The sequence below is a fragment of the Cordyceps javanica genome, chromosome 2 (genome assembly GCF_051103115.1).
Source record: "Cordyceps javanica chromosome 2, complete sequence".
Classification (NCBI taxonomy): Eukaryota; Fungi; Ascomycota; class Sordariomycetes; order Hypocreales; family Cordycipitaceae; genus Cordyceps; species Cordyceps javanica.
In genome coordinates, this window is record NC_139296.1 from 1,197,539 (window position 1) to 1,214,612 (window position 17,074).

At 55.3% G+C, this 17,074-nt stretch overlaps 4 protein-coding genes across 4 annotated transcripts; 2 read left to right on the forward strand and 2 right to left on the reverse strand.

Moving 5' to 3' along the window:
• Positions 1 to 119: 119 nt before the first annotated feature.
• On the forward strand, positions 120 to 1,316 carry V2A60_002855 (pepsin-like aspartic protease; the record flags this gene model as incomplete). Its single annotated transcript, XM_083254199.1, has 1 exon — positions 120 to 1,316. The coding sequence occupies one exon, from the start codon at positions 120 to 122 to the stop codon at positions 1,314 to 1,316; it is 1,197 nt and encodes a 398-aa protein (XP_083110325.1).
• Positions 1,317 to 7,144: 5,828 nt separating this feature from the next.
• Positions 7,145 to 8,738, forward strand: V2A60_002856 (major facilitator superfamily domain-containing protein; the record flags this gene model as incomplete). Its single annotated transcript, XM_083254200.1, has 2 exons — positions 7,145 to 7,756; positions 7,809 to 8,738. 2 exons carry the CDS (start codon positions 7,145 to 7,147, stop codon positions 8,736 to 8,738), a joined length of 1,542 nt encoding a protein of 513 aa, XP_083110326.1.
• A 1,480-nt stretch (positions 8,739 to 10,218) lies between these two features.
• On the reverse strand, positions 10,219 to 11,268 carry V2A60_002857 (Alpha/Beta hydrolase protein; the record flags this gene model as incomplete). Its single annotated transcript, XM_083254201.1, has 1 exon — positions 10,219 to 11,268. One exon carries the CDS (start codon positions 11,266 to 11,268, stop codon positions 10,219 to 10,221), a length of 1,050 nt encoding a protein of 349 aa, XP_083110327.1.
• Positions 11,269 to 12,996: 1,728 nt separating this feature from the next.
• On the reverse strand, positions 12,997 to 16,696 carry V2A60_002858 (ras guanine nucleotide exchange factor domain-containing protein; the record flags this gene model as incomplete). Its single annotated transcript, XM_083254202.1, has 2 exons — positions 12,997 to 16,101; positions 16,175 to 16,696. 2 exons carry the CDS (start codon positions 16,694 to 16,696, stop codon positions 12,997 to 12,999), a joined length of 3,627 nt encoding a protein of 1,208 aa, XP_083110328.1.
• Between the last annotated feature and the right edge of the window lie 378 nt (positions 16,697 to 17,074).

The following is a 17,074-nucleotide window of genomic DNA, read 5'->3' on the forward strand; positions in this document are numbered from 1 at the left end:
TGCCACAAGTTTCCAGTAGTTCAAGTCCAAAAGGCAGCAGAGCTTCAGAAAAGAACTCAAAACCCGCTGAAAACTACCTCCCAAGAAAAACTCCTCCAACCTTTTCGTGTGATTCGAAGATGCAGTTCTCCAACTTTGGAAGCTGGTTCGTGGCGCTCCTGTCGGCCTCCATGGCCGCCGGCGCGGCCCTGCCCACCACCACCAAGGTCGGCGTCGTCGAGTTCAAGCAGACGCGCAGCGACAAGTTTGTCGGCCGCAACGGCCCGCTGGCCCTGGCCCGGGCCTACCGCAAGTACGGCGTGCCCGTGCCGGACTCGCTCAAGCAGGCCGCCGACAATGCATCGCCCGGCAGCGGGCGCGCCGCCGCCAAGCGCGCGCAGGGCACCGCCGTCGCCAACTCGGACCAGGGCGACCTCGAGTACCTGGTGCAGGTGGCCATTGGCACGCCGGCGCAGACGCTCAACCTCGACTTCGACACGGGCAGCGCGGACCTCTGGGTCTTCTCGACCGAGACGCCCAGCGGCGGCAACCACAACCTGTACAACCCGGGCCAGAGCTCGACCGCGCAGAAGCAGGAGGGCGAGACGTGGTCGATCCGGTACGCCGACGGCTCCGGCAGCTCCGGCGACGTCTACACCGACGCCGTGACCGTCGGCGGGCTGACGGTGCAGAGCCAGGTCGTCGAGTCGGCGCAGCAGGTCTCGCAGCAGTTTGCCGGCGGCGACAGCGACGGTCTCCTCGGCCTCTCGTTCAGCACCCTCAACACCGTCACGCCCAACCGCGCCTCGACGTGGTTCGACAACGTCACGCCGCAGCTCGACAGCCCGCTCTTCGTCGCCGACCTGCGCCACAACGCGCCCGGAAGCTACGTCTTTGGCGGCATCCCGGCCGCGGCCGGCCAAAACGTCCTCTACACCCCCGTCGACAGCAGCCGCGGCTGGTGGGGGTTCAGCACCACCGTCGCCGGCGCGGCCGTCAGCGGCATCGCCGACACGGGCACCACCCTGCTGCTCCTCGACGACGCCGTCGTGAGCGCCTACTACCAGCAGGTGCCCGGCGCCACAAACGACGCCCAGCAGGGCGGCTGGGTCTTTGACTGCGGCGCCCAGCTGCCCAGCCTCTCCTTCACCGTCGGCGGCGGCGACATCACCATTGACGGCAGCCTGCTCAACTACGCGTCCCAGGGCGGCCAGTGCTACGGCGGCCTCCAGTCCAACGGCGGCAACGGCCTGTCCATCTTTGGCGACATTGCCCTCAAGGCTGCCTATGTCGTCTTTGACGCCGGCAACAACCAGCTTGGCTGGGCTCAAAAGTAGAGCCGCGAGCGTCCAAAGAAAGCAGTTGTTTGCTAGTCAACCCTTGTCTATATTTTGCCAGGCTAGCAGATGCGTATTCAAGTACATATAGTATATAAAACGAATTGAGATTTTTGAATTTGGCATCCACTCACCAGATGTGTTGGCAACTGTACTCTGACTGGTGCAGTCTACGACTGGTGCTGTCCATAAACATGTCAGACAATGCAGCGTCGTGTACAGTCTGAACCCCGGAGATGATAGTGGCAGATTTCTACGTCACTAACTTGAGGTGTCTCAGAATTAGTGACGAAAGCTATCAGTGCATTGAATGTAAAGGAACCTGGAGCTTCGGAGTAAGCGAACCAACGACGGAGCGGTGGCTCGAGTCAGTCGGTCGTATAACCGAATTAGGCAGCGTAGATGCTGTCGTTGCGCCGAATCTTGTTGAAAGGAAGCGTGAGAAGATCGTACCAATGATTTGGCATCTGCTCAGGATAAGTGAAGCATCGTGGATTCATCGATCAAGCAAGCGAAATAGAGCTAGCTTCTAGACTGGCTGATATAGCAAGTCTTTGTCAGAAATAAAAACGAGACAGGCATTTGTATGCCCCTCACATCAATTTGACATTCGCCTTGTATGCTTTTGCACCTCTTGCGTTGTATGATTCAAGTCGCTTTCTATCGCGCGTACCCTTTCTCCTTAACTCTCCGTGAATTCTCTTTCCCTACAATGACCTTACTTAGGTGGTTCAGGTTGCGGGTGCTCACAAGTTTTCGAGGTATCCCGGCCAATATATGGTGCGGAGTCTCTGTTAATCTACAGGCTGGGACCAATGCTGTTATCCATTTTCAGCGACTTCTGCCAGTCCGTCCCTTTCTTTGACTTATAGTGCCTGATTTCCAACCCCTTACAAGACTTGGGCCTCACATTTTGCTTACTGCGACACTTTCGGTACTCTGTCGAAATGCTGCGCTCGCAAGCAACTATGATCCAGCTCACAGGGTCCTCTTGCTATCTGACATTGACCGTGGCCACGAGTGACGTCAAACTTTTGCCCACGCGCCACCTAATACTTCAATCACAACAATGATGTGACCTGGAACTTGGCCCAGCATGATTTTGAGAGCAAACCGAAGCCTTGAAAACGCATTGGCTCTTGGCGTTCTTTCTCCGAATTAGCATCGAGTCCAAGTACTTGCCCCGTCTATCCCCGAACTATTCCTACCAGAAATTGGACAAGCGATACACTTTTCAAGACGTCGAGAATACCATAGTGTTCTACTCGGTAGTATATCTTTTTGGCGATTTTAGGACCCAATTTGAGCTGCAAAGGCTGCGAATGCTGCAAGGCATGCGACGTGACGGGATCGTGCGCGGCCTGTTGATTGTTGCTCTTCACGGCACCAATGCAAGCGCCGTGACCGTCATCACACCATCGCGAACCAATTTCCAACAACGCCGGCTTGGGAGCGGGAGCAAACCCGAAACCCTCTTTGTAGCCAGCTCGTGTCCGGGCTGGCCTACGAACACAGGCGGTAAAAAGTGAGTGCCGCCGCTCTCACTAACGTAACCATTCGAGACGAATAATGCATTTCCCTTTTACACGACAGATTTTTGATTACAACAGTGTATAAAGCTCACAATCAAGAGGCCACCACGAAGGACAGAGATAGATATACTATGAAATGCAAGAAACAAACCGTTGCGAGACCATTACGCCCCAGGCTGAATGGGGGCGGAGTGTGCTCGCCAAGCCAAGCGGTTGGCCGACGAGGCACCTCTGGGTAGCACTCAGAAAATACGATAAGGGCTGATCCTTCCTCTATGCACAAGTAACAACACCAGACAGGCTTCTACGGAAATTTGCATGCATGATGTGGGGTGAGAGGCAGAATCAGGCTCCCTGTGTTGTCTTGTACATGCGAGTGTGTAAGTGTGTGTGATTAAAAATATCTGTAAATGAGCCACATGGTATAGCTCCAACGGAGACGCCTGGACCGGACGAGCCCCTTTAGTTGTGACTTGGCGATTTCGGATGGATGGCAACTTGTTCTTTTCACACTAGCTTTTGTATGCCCATGTTCGGCTGGCTCGCCGCCCGGATGTTGTCGCCGCGAAAGGGGGCATCGGTCGAAGAGGGACCTAGACTACCACCGCTTGAGCGGATGGCAGCCCCGTTCCTAGGCAAAATAATTCGATGGCGGAAAAACAAACCGAAAAGCTGAACGTACCAAGTGACATTCTGGCCAGCCTTTGGCGCTTGCAGCCGGTAGACCAAGAAGACGGCACGAGGCCAGATGTAACCTACCCAGCTAGCATCGAGCCTGCAGCCACGAAAGTCCCTGGGGCCGCCAGTTCTGCACCATTCTGGATATCAGAATCGAGTTTATGGCTGATTGGTCGTAGAGTCTATAATTTCCGCTTCCTGGTGTAGAAATCGCATATTCGGAAGGATAAAGCTGGCCGGTCACGCATTCGATGCCTCGAACTGGGCGCATGCGTCGTTTGACTTGGCCAGTATCACACCAGAAGCGCGAAGCCAAGCCAGACCCGGCAGTTTGCAGGTCACCATGGCATGAAGTTGGGGTTTGCCGATGCCTAATTCCAAGTCATGACAGCTTCGGTACATCGTATTCAGCAGCCCATTCTGAACGACTTTCGTACCCACGCGCGGTACAGCATGTTACGCCCTGCAGCCATTCCCCAGATCTTCAGCCTCCGTTACAAGCGGAGGAACCAACCCAGTCAGGAAGTGGGCTATTCGTGGTGGTGTGGCGTGGCGTTATGAGCCGGCGGCAAGGTTACGTTACATGAGTGTGCCACGCGTGAGAGGACGCTAGGGTAAGCCCAGAAATGCAGCCACTGTGACAACAGCGTAAAAGGATGGAAATTGGCCAGAGGGCCCAGCTGACCTGTGGTCCGACGCCATCTTCTCGGCGCCGTTGTGAAAGATTCAAGGGTGCCTGGGTGCGTCATGCGTTGGCGGTGCGGCTTATTTGTATTGTCGTATGCTGGTCGACATCTTGCGCTACGCTGCAATGCACAATGGACTGCCCGGCAACCATTTTGCATAGCGTCCAGCGGGCTGCCTTCGAGACGTTGGAAGGGGATGGGATGGGAGGCTGTTCATGGGCGAGGAGGGCAGGGACGGTGGCTAAAGACGGAAAATAATCGCGACGCCACCTTCTTGATACATGTACTAGGCAAGCTTGCGAGGGCGCCACGATCTTAACCTGTGGTTGTATGGCCTGGCCGGTCATGCGCCGCAACCAATACTTGATACGACACCAGATTCGGTACTTTGGCGTCGAGTTGTTGGCAGCGCCAGTTCTGTCCCAAGCCAGCCTTTCCAGACGAGTGGCAGCACCATCGGTATCCGACCGCGGTGCGGAAGGTGCCTGATTTGACCGGCTTGAAGAGAGCAGTGTATGCTGCTGCTCGAGAAGGCGAAAGAAACGACCAACTACTCAGTAGTTTCATGATGAGCGACCAGGGTTGCCAGGCTCAAAAACGAGGCGAATAGGTGCTTGGTAGGCACCTGGCAGCCCTGCCGCCCCCAGCCGAACTGCTCTGCACGCTTGGCCCGCAGCGGGGCAGTTTTCGATTTCCTGGCCTTTGCCTTTGGTGATCGTAGCTAGTAACAGAGTTTCTTTCATAGAGCTGGCCGAGGGCTGAGAGCGACTGCGAGTGATGATAGAACAAAAGAATGATAAAGTAGATGAGCTTATCTGTTTTCTTTTTAACAATAAAACTGAGGAACTGCGCGTCTCGTGATCTGAGCAACGTGAAAGTCTGTTGGCGATGACTCGCAATATCAACGGTGAAACGAGCTGCACGCTACGTGGCTAGCATCGTAGGTACAAGCACCCAGACACCTAACAGTTAAAGTAGCGGTCTCTACCCGTACAAGTATCAGTATCAGCAAGACGCGCATCAAATTCGGCACGAAACTCTATAGATAGCAAACTCAAACATTCAACCCACCTTGTTCAAAGAACAGCAGCGACTTGACAACTGACAATGGAGCAAGTATGGCCTCATACTCGGCCGTTCCCGTCAGGCCAATGGGTTGCGCTTTGCGACTTTGACACGTAGCGGCGACGTACAAAGGTGAAGAGACTGCCGGCTGCTGACAACTACTGGCTGCAGGGTGCCGCGACAAGGAACAGGCAGTCATGCAGTTTCGCCTTAGTTGACGGTGTGGCTGCACTTTATCACGAGCTGTTATTCTCGGCTTGCTCCCATGCTTTGCAGATTGTGAAGAGTCATCCAGGGGGGACAATGCTGTCGCCGCAAACCCAGTGGCGCAAAACGGGCATCTTGCGTTGCTTTATCAGTATTACCCAACGTGGTTGCTTCCCCGCTGTCACGTAGCGTTCTGTGTCTGGGGTCAGCCCATCCCATCCCCAATTTCTCTCCAGTGGTTCCAACGAGAATCCCCAGTTCCCCTCGTCCACGTCCCTGGGATGACATTCGTAGAGCCCTGCTGGTGTGGGGGGTAGGGCGAATGCTGACAGAGTACCCCATGGGCCAGAGTGCCCGTAACCCGGCAACTGGGCGGCCACGGGCTACGCGACGGTCGCCGCATGGGCTATGCAATCGACGTACATAGTATGTCACCAAAGGCTGGTCTCTTTTCTTATCGCTAGCTTCGTGGTTGCAGGCAGCCTGGTGAGAAGTTTACGAAGGTTTTGCACACAGCGAGGGACCCTTGCTGCTGGCTATCGTGCAGGTGGCGGCGGATTTGGACTCGACGTTACAGCCTGCAAAAATAGATCAGAGACAGAACTTTTTCAGGCAACATCCGGGGATTGCTTATCCTCGTAGGCTAGATGGCTAGCTAGTGCCCACTCACTGGCCGAAGGTTTTGCCCTAGTCTTTGGCCTAGACTGGCTTCCTTTCCGGTCATAGGGGGCCGCTGGAATGAAACTAGGCCCAGGATGGCGGGTCCCGTATCCTGTTCCAATCTAAACCCCCAGGCGCAATGCGTGGGTGGGCAAGCCAAAGTGCGTTTATTGCTTCTAGCCTGCACATTGGCTGGGATCAGTGGCGAAGGTCGATATTAATTGCATGGAAATATGAAGCCGTTGATGGAGGAGATGAAAGGGTGACGGGGATGGATGGGCTGGGCGACGTGTTTGCCGGCCCTCAGTTCGTTGGCATGAATCTCGAGCGCAAACGGCAAGCTGCTGATTCTCTGCCAGCTGCCAGCAGCCAGCTGCCTGCTGTTGCTGCGAGCATCCTGCTACCCATTTGCCAGAGCCGATGAAATCTCATCGCGCACTCGCTTCTTCCTTCAACCCCATCATCCTATCCGTCGCAGCCTCACTTGCAGAAACGCACCGCGCTGGCTCGTTCTGACGCCGCCTTGCCCCATCCAACGAGCAACCGTCCATCCGACCATCCATCAGCCCAGCCCGTCCATTGAGCACCTAGATATCGACTAGACTCAACCAGAGCGCCCCCTCCCCCAAAGAGTCAGCCACAACACGCCAGTCTGTTGTTGCAATTCGCTGCCCCTGGTGTCTTTCTTCTCCGGATACCACCCTCCACTGTCCACTTGTCTTCTCCACCAAGACGCTTTTGCTGGTGCGTGCCATCCTTCCTCTCCTCCGTCTGCTTCTCCATCCTTTTACTAACAGCGCCGCTTTGTGGCGCTAGCCCCGTCCGCCCAAGCTCCGTCGCGTGAGACGCCTGTCTCTTTAGGAATATAAGGGTCTCACCCCCGAGCTTCACCTTCACTTTTGCTCTCGTGTCTCTTGTCCATCCTTCAACCAGGCCAATCCTCGCCCCTCCCCCTCACAGGAGCCACATACCCCGGACTCTCGATAGGACACCGTCGATCATGTCTGACGACCACAAGGAAACCGTCGTCGAGCACTCGGCCGACTCCAAGGAGTTTGCCCACAGTGCCGACGACGTCTACAATGGCATCGCCGATTCGCCTGCTCGTCCCGCCGGCTGGATGTACAAGGGCTACACGCCCTTCGGCCGCAACATGGAGCTTTGGTATGCCTCGCCCAAGGTTCAGCTGCTGATGATCTCGTTCGTCTGCTTCCTCTGCCCTGGCATGTTCAACGCACTTAACGGCCTTGGTGGCGCTGGCCTGCCACCCGAGAAGGCATACGTCGGTGCCAACTGCAGTGTCGCCTTGTATTCTACATTCGCCGTCTTCGGTTTCTTCGCTGGTACCATTACCAACCGTCTCGGTCTTCGTGCTGCTCTCGCCTTTGGTGGTCTTGGTTACTGCATCTACGCCGCCTCGTTCCTTTCATATAAGCACACTGCTAATGAGGGCTTCGTTTACTTTGCTGGTGCCTTCTTGGGCGTCTGCGCTGGTATTCTCTGGTGCGCCCAGGGCGCCATCATGATGGCTTACCCCCGCGAGGAAGCCAAGGGTCGTTACATCTCCATCTTCTGGATCATCTTCAACTTGGGCGCTGTTCTAGGTTCTCTTGTGAGTTGCATCGTAAACATGTACAAGTTCGTGTCTGACCAGAGCCGTTTAGATCCCTCTGGCCCAAGCTGTCAACGATAAGTACTCCGATCAGGCTGCGGATGGAGTTTATATTGGCTTCATTGTCCTCATGGTTCTCGGCGCTGCTCTGTCCCTCTGCCTCTGCAATGCTGATAAGGTCGTTCGCGAGGACGGTTCCAAAGTTATCATGATGAAGAACCCTACTTGGGGTTCCGAACTCAAGGGTCTCTGGGAAACGCTGTACCAGCAGCCTTGGATTCTTCTGCTGTTCCCCATGTTCTTCTGCTCCAACATTTTCTACACCTACCAGAACAATGCCGTCAATGCTGTTGCCTTCAACGCCCGCACCCGAGCTCTCAATGGCCTCCTCTACTGGCTCGCCCAGATTGTTGGTGCGGTCATCAACGGCTTCGCGCTCGACTACAAGGGCGTCAAACGCTCTACCCGTGCCCGTGTATCAATGATCTTCCTCATCGTCTGCACCTTTGCTGTCTGGGGCGGAGGCTGGGCTTGGCAGAAGGACCAACCTACCCGGCAGTGGCACAAGGATCACGCTGATGCCCAAAAGCTCGACTGGGCCGACGGTGGCAAGTTTCTTGGCCCCATGTTCCTGTATTTCTTTTATGGCTGGTATGACGCTATCTGGCAGACCTGCATTTACTGGTACATGGGTGCGCTGTCCAACTCTGGTCGCAAGGCTGCCAACCTGGCTGGTTTCTACAAGGGCATTCAGTCTGCCGGTGCCGCCATTTTCTGGCGTCTGGACGGCATGAAGCTGGCTTACAACACCATCTTCGGTGCCACCTGGGGCTGTCTCGCCGCCTCGCTCCTCATTGCTGCCCCCGTCATCTTCATGCGCATCCAGGACCACGTCTCTGTGGAGGAAGATCTTAAGTTCTCCGACGAGACGATTGAGGATGTTATTGCGATGCCAGAGAAGCGTGTTGCGGGTGAGGCTTAAACTATCTTGATTTCTATAGGACGTTGAGAATCTTGTATGCTTCTGTTTGGAAAGAATTGGGAAGGTGGACTGAGTTTCTGACGTAGCCTGGATGACTGCGAGTATAACTTTTACGCTTCATATATGTTTATAATGGCTGGTTCTGCATGGTTGCTATAGCATTCTGCACATTTGCTGCTTCAAGTAGACAATATACCCTGCTTAGCATCATCTTCAACTGTGGCTTATTGGAGGACGGGGTAAAGGTGATTTCGAAACCGTGCGGCTTTCGATCCAGGAAAGCTCATTGGGTTGGACGCTCAAACGAGATCATCATTAATTAGCATGCGTAATCTGACGCTATGTTGGTGTAAGTCGGATCAGTATTCGGAATGATCTGTTGTTCCCTTGCCGTCTGGCCGGGCCTTCACTTTGACTTTTTCAACGGCTGAATCGACGGCATTGGACCCGACGGGTAAATTTGGCCACGGGATTCTGTGAGCACAGCGGTGCTGCATTAAAAAGCGAACAAGAGACGGGGCGGACCCCCAGAGGGGGGTCTGAGACCACAATATAGCTGGTCGAGGGTGTCGTCCAGGAAATCAACGCACATGCATCCGGCGCAACAATCATCATTCAGCCTTAGCAAGTGTGGTGGGGACGGTTCAGTATTGGCACTCTCACAGTCTTCATGTCAGTACTCCCTCCCAGCTAAGGAGACTTTGAAGCAAGACTGTCTAGGGGGCCGGGATCTAGGACGGTGGACATTGGAAACATGATCGGTGTAATGCTAGCAGGCTTGGCATAGAACTTATCAAAAGGTATGAACAAGAGTCGCGGCTGGCCTCGACATGGAACGGCAGTTGGCATCAGCTGTAGCATGACCGGCCTATCAACATCTGCCTCCATCTTTTCCAACGTCTCGAGTTCCATCGTCTCGCACTGCTAAATACAACATTGCCTCCTGCCTATTTTTACGGCTAATCTCCCAATAAGTTAGCTTTATAATGAAGGGATCTCATCTAATCGTGCTGCCTTGCCTCTCTGCACCCACATTCGGATGTCAGTGCTGCCATGAGTCTAAGTCTACACGAACAATGGTGTCGAAACTTGCAGTGGCGCTTCTGAAAATAGTGGCAGGCTTAGAGTTGTTGAACAAACTGGTGGCTATAGCCTGGGATCTACACCCGCGAGACTGATAGCGACAAGGGGTGCAGGTGCTCAAACTTCTGCGGAGGTACGTAGTCAATCAATATCTGCCAGTGTCATGACCGCATGGCAATTTCAAATGCTCAGCCCTTAATCATATGATGACATCTTGTCAAAGCCGTTCAATTTTGCAGTTTTTTTTTATGAAATGAATAGTGATTTACCTCTAGTTCTATAATGTTACAAGATCAACAGTGGCGTTCGCAGTGCAGCCACATGTCAACGGTGGTCCGAAGCCGACGTCGTAGGGAAGATGAAAGCCGCGGTCAAAGATCAGCTCGTCTCCCAGGATTTAGAGCTTCAGCCCTTGTCCCGTGCCGTTGTCCGTCTCGTCCATCAGCTCCAGCACCGCCCTCTCGACGTGGTCCCCCATGGTGTAGTGCGTGTCTTGTGCGAACTCGTGCAGCACCGCGTTGGGCAGCCTCGCCGCGAGGTAGCGGATGGCCTCGATCGGGGCGTTGACGTCCCTGGCGCCGTGCCAGATGCGGATGGGGGCCGCGCGGAACGTCACGTCCTCGAGGCGGAACCCCCAGTCGTCGTCGGTCAGGATGCGCGCCTCCTGCACGGCGCCGTCGGGGCCCTGCGCAAAGGGCTCGCCGAGGAGGAGGTCCAGGAGGGCGGCGCGCTGCTCGGCCACGGGTCGCTCGTCGGGCGCCGTGACGAGGTTGGGCCGGGCGGTGCCGGCGGCGGCGGCCTCCTTGTCGCGCGCCTGCTGGTTGGCGAGCTCCAGCCAGGCGTCGAGGCGCGCAGCGACGAATCGCGTGCGGGCGAGCCGTCGGGCGGCGCGCACCGCGAGCGCCGTGGCGGTGCCGAGCGCGCCCGGACAGCGGTTGGCCAGCACGCGGACGACGCGGCGGCCGCGCGTCATGAGGTGCCGGCCGGCCGCCCACGGCGGGGCGCCCGCGAAGAGCCCGACGGCCGTGAGCGCGCCCGGGGGCAGCGCGTGCGCGCAGGCGACGGCGAAGGGGCCGCCGCCCGAGGTGCCGAGCACGGCGAAGCGCCCGAGGCCCTGGGCGGCCGCAAAGGCCTCGACGTCGCGCGGCCAGTCGAGGAGCGCCCGCCGGGGCCCCTGCGGCGTCGACAGGCCGTACCCGGGGCGGTCGAGGGCCAGGACGCGGATCGAGTGCGCGAGCGCGAGCCGGTGCAGCAGCCGGCCCTCGACCCGCGACGACGGGTAGCCGTGGAAGTAGAGCAGCGTCTTGCGGCCCCGCGCGTCCCCGTACTCGGCGAAGCCCAGCTTGCGGCCGTCGGGGAGCGTCATGGTCTGGTTGTGGGCCGGATTGGCGGAGGCGGAGGTGGAGGCGGGCGCGGATGCAGAGGCAGTTGTCGTCTGAGTGGACATTCGTCTCGATGAGACTCGGCTCAGCAGCCGATGCGTCGATGCTCTAGCCGCCATTGAGGTTGGGGTGTTGTGAGATTCCGGTTCAAAAAAAAAAGTGTGTTTGTGATGCCTATTGGAAAGATGGGATAAAAGAAGAAACAAAATTAAATGTCACCAGGGCAAATTAAAAGAATTCCGTGTGAGTATAGATAGAAACACGATGCAGAGATCATGACAGCGATTGTCATCTTTACTTATATTGACTCGATGACTCGACAGCCCGGTTTGTTCTCGCTTCAGCGCCTTGAAGCTTTTACAGCCGTAGCGCACGATGGAGCCTAATTCGGCAAAGCGCGACCCCGGGCTTGTGGGGTCTCGGCCGGGGCAGGGGATGAGCCCCGGCCGTCCAGGATTCTTCAGTCGGCGATACTGTGCGCGTAGGCCGTGCATAATCTCGGTCATGGCCTGCACCGAGCCTCTATGGGGAGGAGTGTCGAGCCCAGTCGATGCTTGTCTCGCTGCGATGAATGCACATGTACACGCTCGCCAGGCAGCATTGCCTGCCCAACGCAGCAAATTCTTGTTTTCTTTGCTTCTTCTTTCTTTCTTTGCTCCCCTATTTCACAGAACCCCCCCCCCCCCCCCCCCGTATAGCATGACATGACATGTAGGCTCACTATCCGTTCCCATCGCCATTCAGTGGGGTAATATAAGCAAGTAGGCGGATATTGCGCAGCCTACATCTCGCCTCGTTGCGACTCTAGATGTCGCAACACCGAGTGGTGCAACATTTGATATGCGGCGCGAGCGATTACGGGCCCTACGACGCGCATGGTTCAGAATGCATGGAGGGCGCGTCTACCACACGCGACCGTAATCGAAAATACATTCACGCCACATTGCTCTTCGTCCGATCCAATCAACTACACCGCGCAGCGATCAAGACAGTGCCAGGGCAGCTACACTGACAAGACTTCTCTACAATAATCTGTCGATGGGCTACGCTTTCACAGAGTGAGTTACTCAAACAAGTGATGAATAATATGTACTGGTTTCAATTGTGCGGCACATAGAGTGAGTGCTTCATCTGCTCAAGTTACATACAAACCTCTCCATCATACAATCAACAAGACGCGCTCGTAACAAAAAACGGCCCATGACCAAACAAAACTGTCCACCATATTGGTATATCATGCTGCATGCTGAAAGACAAGATCCTTTGAACGGAAAAAAGAGCGCCCACCCAGCTGCTTCCTGCAGTCTACGTTGTGCCCATATCGCATCTTCAAAGTGCACAGTTTTGGCAGCAACACATTTCCTCTGCCGCCCACATCAACGATTTTTTGAGTCCTCATTCGGCTTTGATGCCTATGACATTCCGTAAGACCGCGCCTGCCATTCTTCCTCCCTTCACCAGATTTTCGATCCGTTGTCATCCATGCGCCGTTCCAAAAAAAAAAAAAAAGAAAAACCCTGAAACAAAGGTATCTTCAGATTGTGTGCCCAAAAATAAAAAAGAAAGAAAAGACTGTTTTGGTGTCGCCTCGTCGCTGATTGTGTCGTAGAAGAGAAAATATATCCAGAGTCGACAGGTGAAATACAATAACAAAGATAAACGATTGAGTAAAAGCCGGGGTATCAATATCGAACAAAAAAATAAATATCAATGAAATCAATGCTGCATGTGCGGTGAGTCGAAACCCCGAAATGCACTCGGTTCGAGTCTAGAAGCCGTGATTGGTGATGGCATTATACTTGTGCCGGCGTTGCGTTATGGTGGTTTCGGTCGCGCGTCATCCAGCCAAATAGATCGCCGCGGACGGCAGGGGTGGTTGCGACAGGCGTCGGTGGCTCCATCTCCCGGCGCACCTCACGAGGTTCGAGCAGTAGGCTCTTGCGGTAGTAACTGACCTGCACGTTACCCTGGTCGTTTTGGCGAACACGGTTAATCTCCGACGTGAGCCAAACCTGCATATCGGGGAGCTCCGTTAACCGGTATGGAATCTGAAAACGTTGCAACTCGCCAATGATCTTAGCGGTGCGAGTGTGCTTGTCAAAGTTCACAACCGTCAGGCCACCAGTTCCATCATCCGCACCTTCGGTGCCGAGCGACATTTGCTTCGTGGCAGGGTTACCGATATCCACAAAGGTAAGATCCGTAAGATACATGCCCAGAAAGGGCAAACACGGCGGTACGTGATCGTGCAGTCTGGTGCGAAGCACCTTGTTGTTTTGAGACGGCTCGACAATCTCTTGCAGCAGCCGTAGCAAATCCTTGCGCTTAGGGGAGACGGCGTCCCAGGTCTTCCTTAGGCGGTTGATGGTACTGCTATTAAGACTGCAGATGATGGCCATCAATCCATCGTAGTTGTTAAGTCCCAGGCACTGGTAAGCGACTTTGATCCAGTGTTTAATGATGGTAGCACGCTTTTTGATCTCGTTCTGTCCAAGAATCGTATCGGCGACCAAATTTGACAAGTCTGTCGAAAGCGAGGACATAGCTTTGACATTAGGTGCGTCGGCACCACCCTTCTTCATCCACTGAGAGCCTAATAATTCTTCGGGCATAATGGCGCAGAAGATGTTCATTTGTTTCAGCGTAAGCTGACGAGCCAGTTCGATAGGCTCGAAGTCGAGCATGGCCGGGGCTGCGGTACCGGCCTTGAATGCGTTGAGGAGGTGCTGCTGGTGTTTCGATAAAGCAGAGGGTGGCAGAGGTGTCTCGGCAGGAACATATTGCCCGATGGCGGTGTTGGTCTTGCCAATAGAAGAGATGAGGCGCGGGACCAAGGACCCCTGGCCGGAGACCTTCATCGCCAGCTCCAGCAGCCTTCGTCCGGCAGATGGCAGGACGGCGGCGAGCTTGCCCTCGGCAAAAGGCATAATCACCTTGAGTGCGTCGCGATCTGTCGAGTCCCTCCAGTGAGACTCAAGCCAGCCCTTGAAAGCATTATATACTCTCAGGCGCACAGGCCCAGCCATGTGAGGAGCATCGGCCACGTAATCGAATCGTTCGACCAGAGTTTTTGTGAGTTTCATTGGCGTGCAAAAGAGACGGAAGGTAAGGAAGAAGGTAGACACAAATGTGGCGTCAGGAGTAGATTCGTGCGTGGTAAGGCGCTCCACCAAGGCCGGCAGAGAACCGCCCGTGACCTGTCCTTCCTTGTTAAACATTAGCTCATGAGCAAACGTCTTCTCAAGGAGCCGAGATTCGACATCATCTGCATCATCAGCCAGGACCGTGTTGCTTGTAGAGCTGATATCAGAGATCGAGGGCTTGGGTCGAGGCGCAAGGCCCTGCTCCGGTGTTGTGGCTCTCGTGGACGTCTGGGAAATGATACTAGCCTCAGAGTCTCTGCTCAGGTACGTTGTACTGCTACCAGCACTCGACGCGGCAACCGCATCAAATCGCGCGGAGTGGCTGTCATGTTCGCGGGCAGAGCTGTCAGGTGTGCTATGCACATCGGGCGGTAGCAAAGTCGTGGTGAGCCTGGGTAGAGGAGGCAAAGTCGGGCGCGAGACAAACGCCGACGAATTTGAATTTTCTTCATTTGTTGATTTCGCGGATGAAGGGCGGGACGACGTCGGTGAATCGCTCTTGGTGGTGGCGGTGGTGTGAGAAGAAGAAAGGCTACCAAGGTTGTTGTGCGGGTTGTTGACGGGGTTGAGAGATTCCCGACGGACGGGTATGTAAGAATCGGCGGTCTGCAAAGAATCGGCGGCGCTAATGGTTTCTGAGGGGCAAGGTTCGGCTGCCGAAGGTGTTCGTGAGCGTTCTTGAGGAACAACCTCCAAGATGGACAAATCAATGTCAAGAGCACTTCCTTCAACATCATATTCAAAGTCGCCGATTCGCTCGATCGTGGCTTTGGCCTTGGCAACGCATTCCCCAGCAGCCTTGACACAGTCAGTCGCAGAGGCGAGGAGGACAGACGTATCATAGGAAGTGATGACGTCGGCGTCTTGCGTTGCGGCTCTGACCAAGATCTCTCTCGTCGAAAAGACGAGCCCATGCGAGCGCTCCAGGAAAGTCGCTCGAGATGATTCCAGGGCGACAGGAGTCACATTGCAGTGCGCCAAAACCCCGTCGACAACGGTGAGAAGCTCGCCGGCCGAGCAGGCCGACTGGCTGACAGAGCCCGACAATTCCATACGCGAAGGTGATTGCCAGTGCAGCCTTCCGATGAAGGAGCCGAGATGAGAAAGTAACCTATCGTGTTTTCGGCCAAGACGTTCCGAGATCAAATGACCAGGGCGCGAATGAGGCGAAGGCCCGGCCAAGGAAACGCGGTGAGCGAATGTGGCGGATGACCGATTCTGTGAGATGCTGCCCTGAGATGCTCTGCGGTTCGTCGTAGCGGGAGCTTGGTTGAGGGACGATAAGCGTTTGTTCCATTGGGCTTGAGAGGAGTGGATTGCTTCACCCAGGTCTGAGGTAGCTACACTAGCAGTCGTATCATCGGTAAAGGCCCGTGAGCCAGCCTCAGATGCCGTCTCGACGCGGTGCTCTTCAAAAGTGACTCTTTCTGCTGGCGGTGTCGGAGGCACATACGACTCCTCCTGTACTGTAGCCATGACAGTGACGGACGCAGGGGCTCGGGCTCGCCGGTCTTCATCAAGGACATCAAGAAATCGGACACCCTTGTTGACAATGCGGAAGGCTTTCAGGATCATTTCATCGACGACATCGTTAACGTCCTCGGCTGGATAGGAAATTTGACGCTGAGAGTCCTGGAGGCGCTTGGCCGTCTTGACCAGCAAGGAGAGCTCCGCCAGTAGCGATTTTCGGCATTTACGCAGAGAGTCGTTGCGTTGGATAATGACAGACTCTCTATTTAAGCAGTTTGTGCGTTCCTGAGATTGAAGAGTTAGCAGGGCAGATTGAGGTCAACGGGAGCCCACAAGATGGGCTGAGATGATAACGTACCAAGAGGAAGCGGACACCGGCAATGATTCCCTTCATAAACTCCTGGTTCCTGAAGAGTTCGCTGTCGTCGACGGAGGTGCTTCGTAACAAGTCCCAAAAGTTGAGCAGGGACTTGAGCAGGGCACGGAGATCGTCGGGTTCGTACGCTTCGCAGTAGTTGGTGGGAAGCCAGCCGCGAGCACCAGAGATGAGCAAAGTGCCATCAGCCCAGCCATTGGTATGGATAGAATGAACGAGAATGACATCGCCTTCCTCGAGAGGCAGGGTAACGCTGGATTCTGTAGCGGCATGACTAGGCTGGAAAGGATAGAAAGCGCGAAGGAAATTGTGGAAGACGGGAGGTGCATCGGGCGATAGGTCCTCCTGGGAGGTGCTGGGAGTGGCGGGAGGCGTCATCTGTGCGGATTGTGAAGAGTTGCCGTGAAGTTGATATGGGCCATTGACTGGCGAAGCAGAGCAAGTCCTGGACAAGTCGAGGGGAGCCACTTGAAGACTGGCTCGGCCGTGCTGTTCCGGTAGCATGGCGTAGAGGGGAGCCGTCAGAGGCCAACAGGGCAGGTCGTCAGGCAGTGGTGCGAGCCGAGAGTCGACAGCCACGCCACAAGACAGCCTGCGTTGCGAGAATCGGCAAAGTCGGTGCGATGGTATAGATGGAAGAAGACGAGAGGCAGCTGGTGCGAGAGACGCAACGGTGGGGTGGAAAGCTGCGATTGGCAAGCGATATTGCAGGCAATGAGCGTAATCGGCTGTGTAAGTGTATGCAGAGAATTGGCTCTCTCTGAGCGACGGTAATCGTCGTCGTGGTAATCCGTATTGCGGCGTCTGTTGGCGTGGGGTGGTATATTGGTGATGGTGTTGGTAGTGGAGGATAGACAGGAAGCTGCGACGGAGTGCAATTTA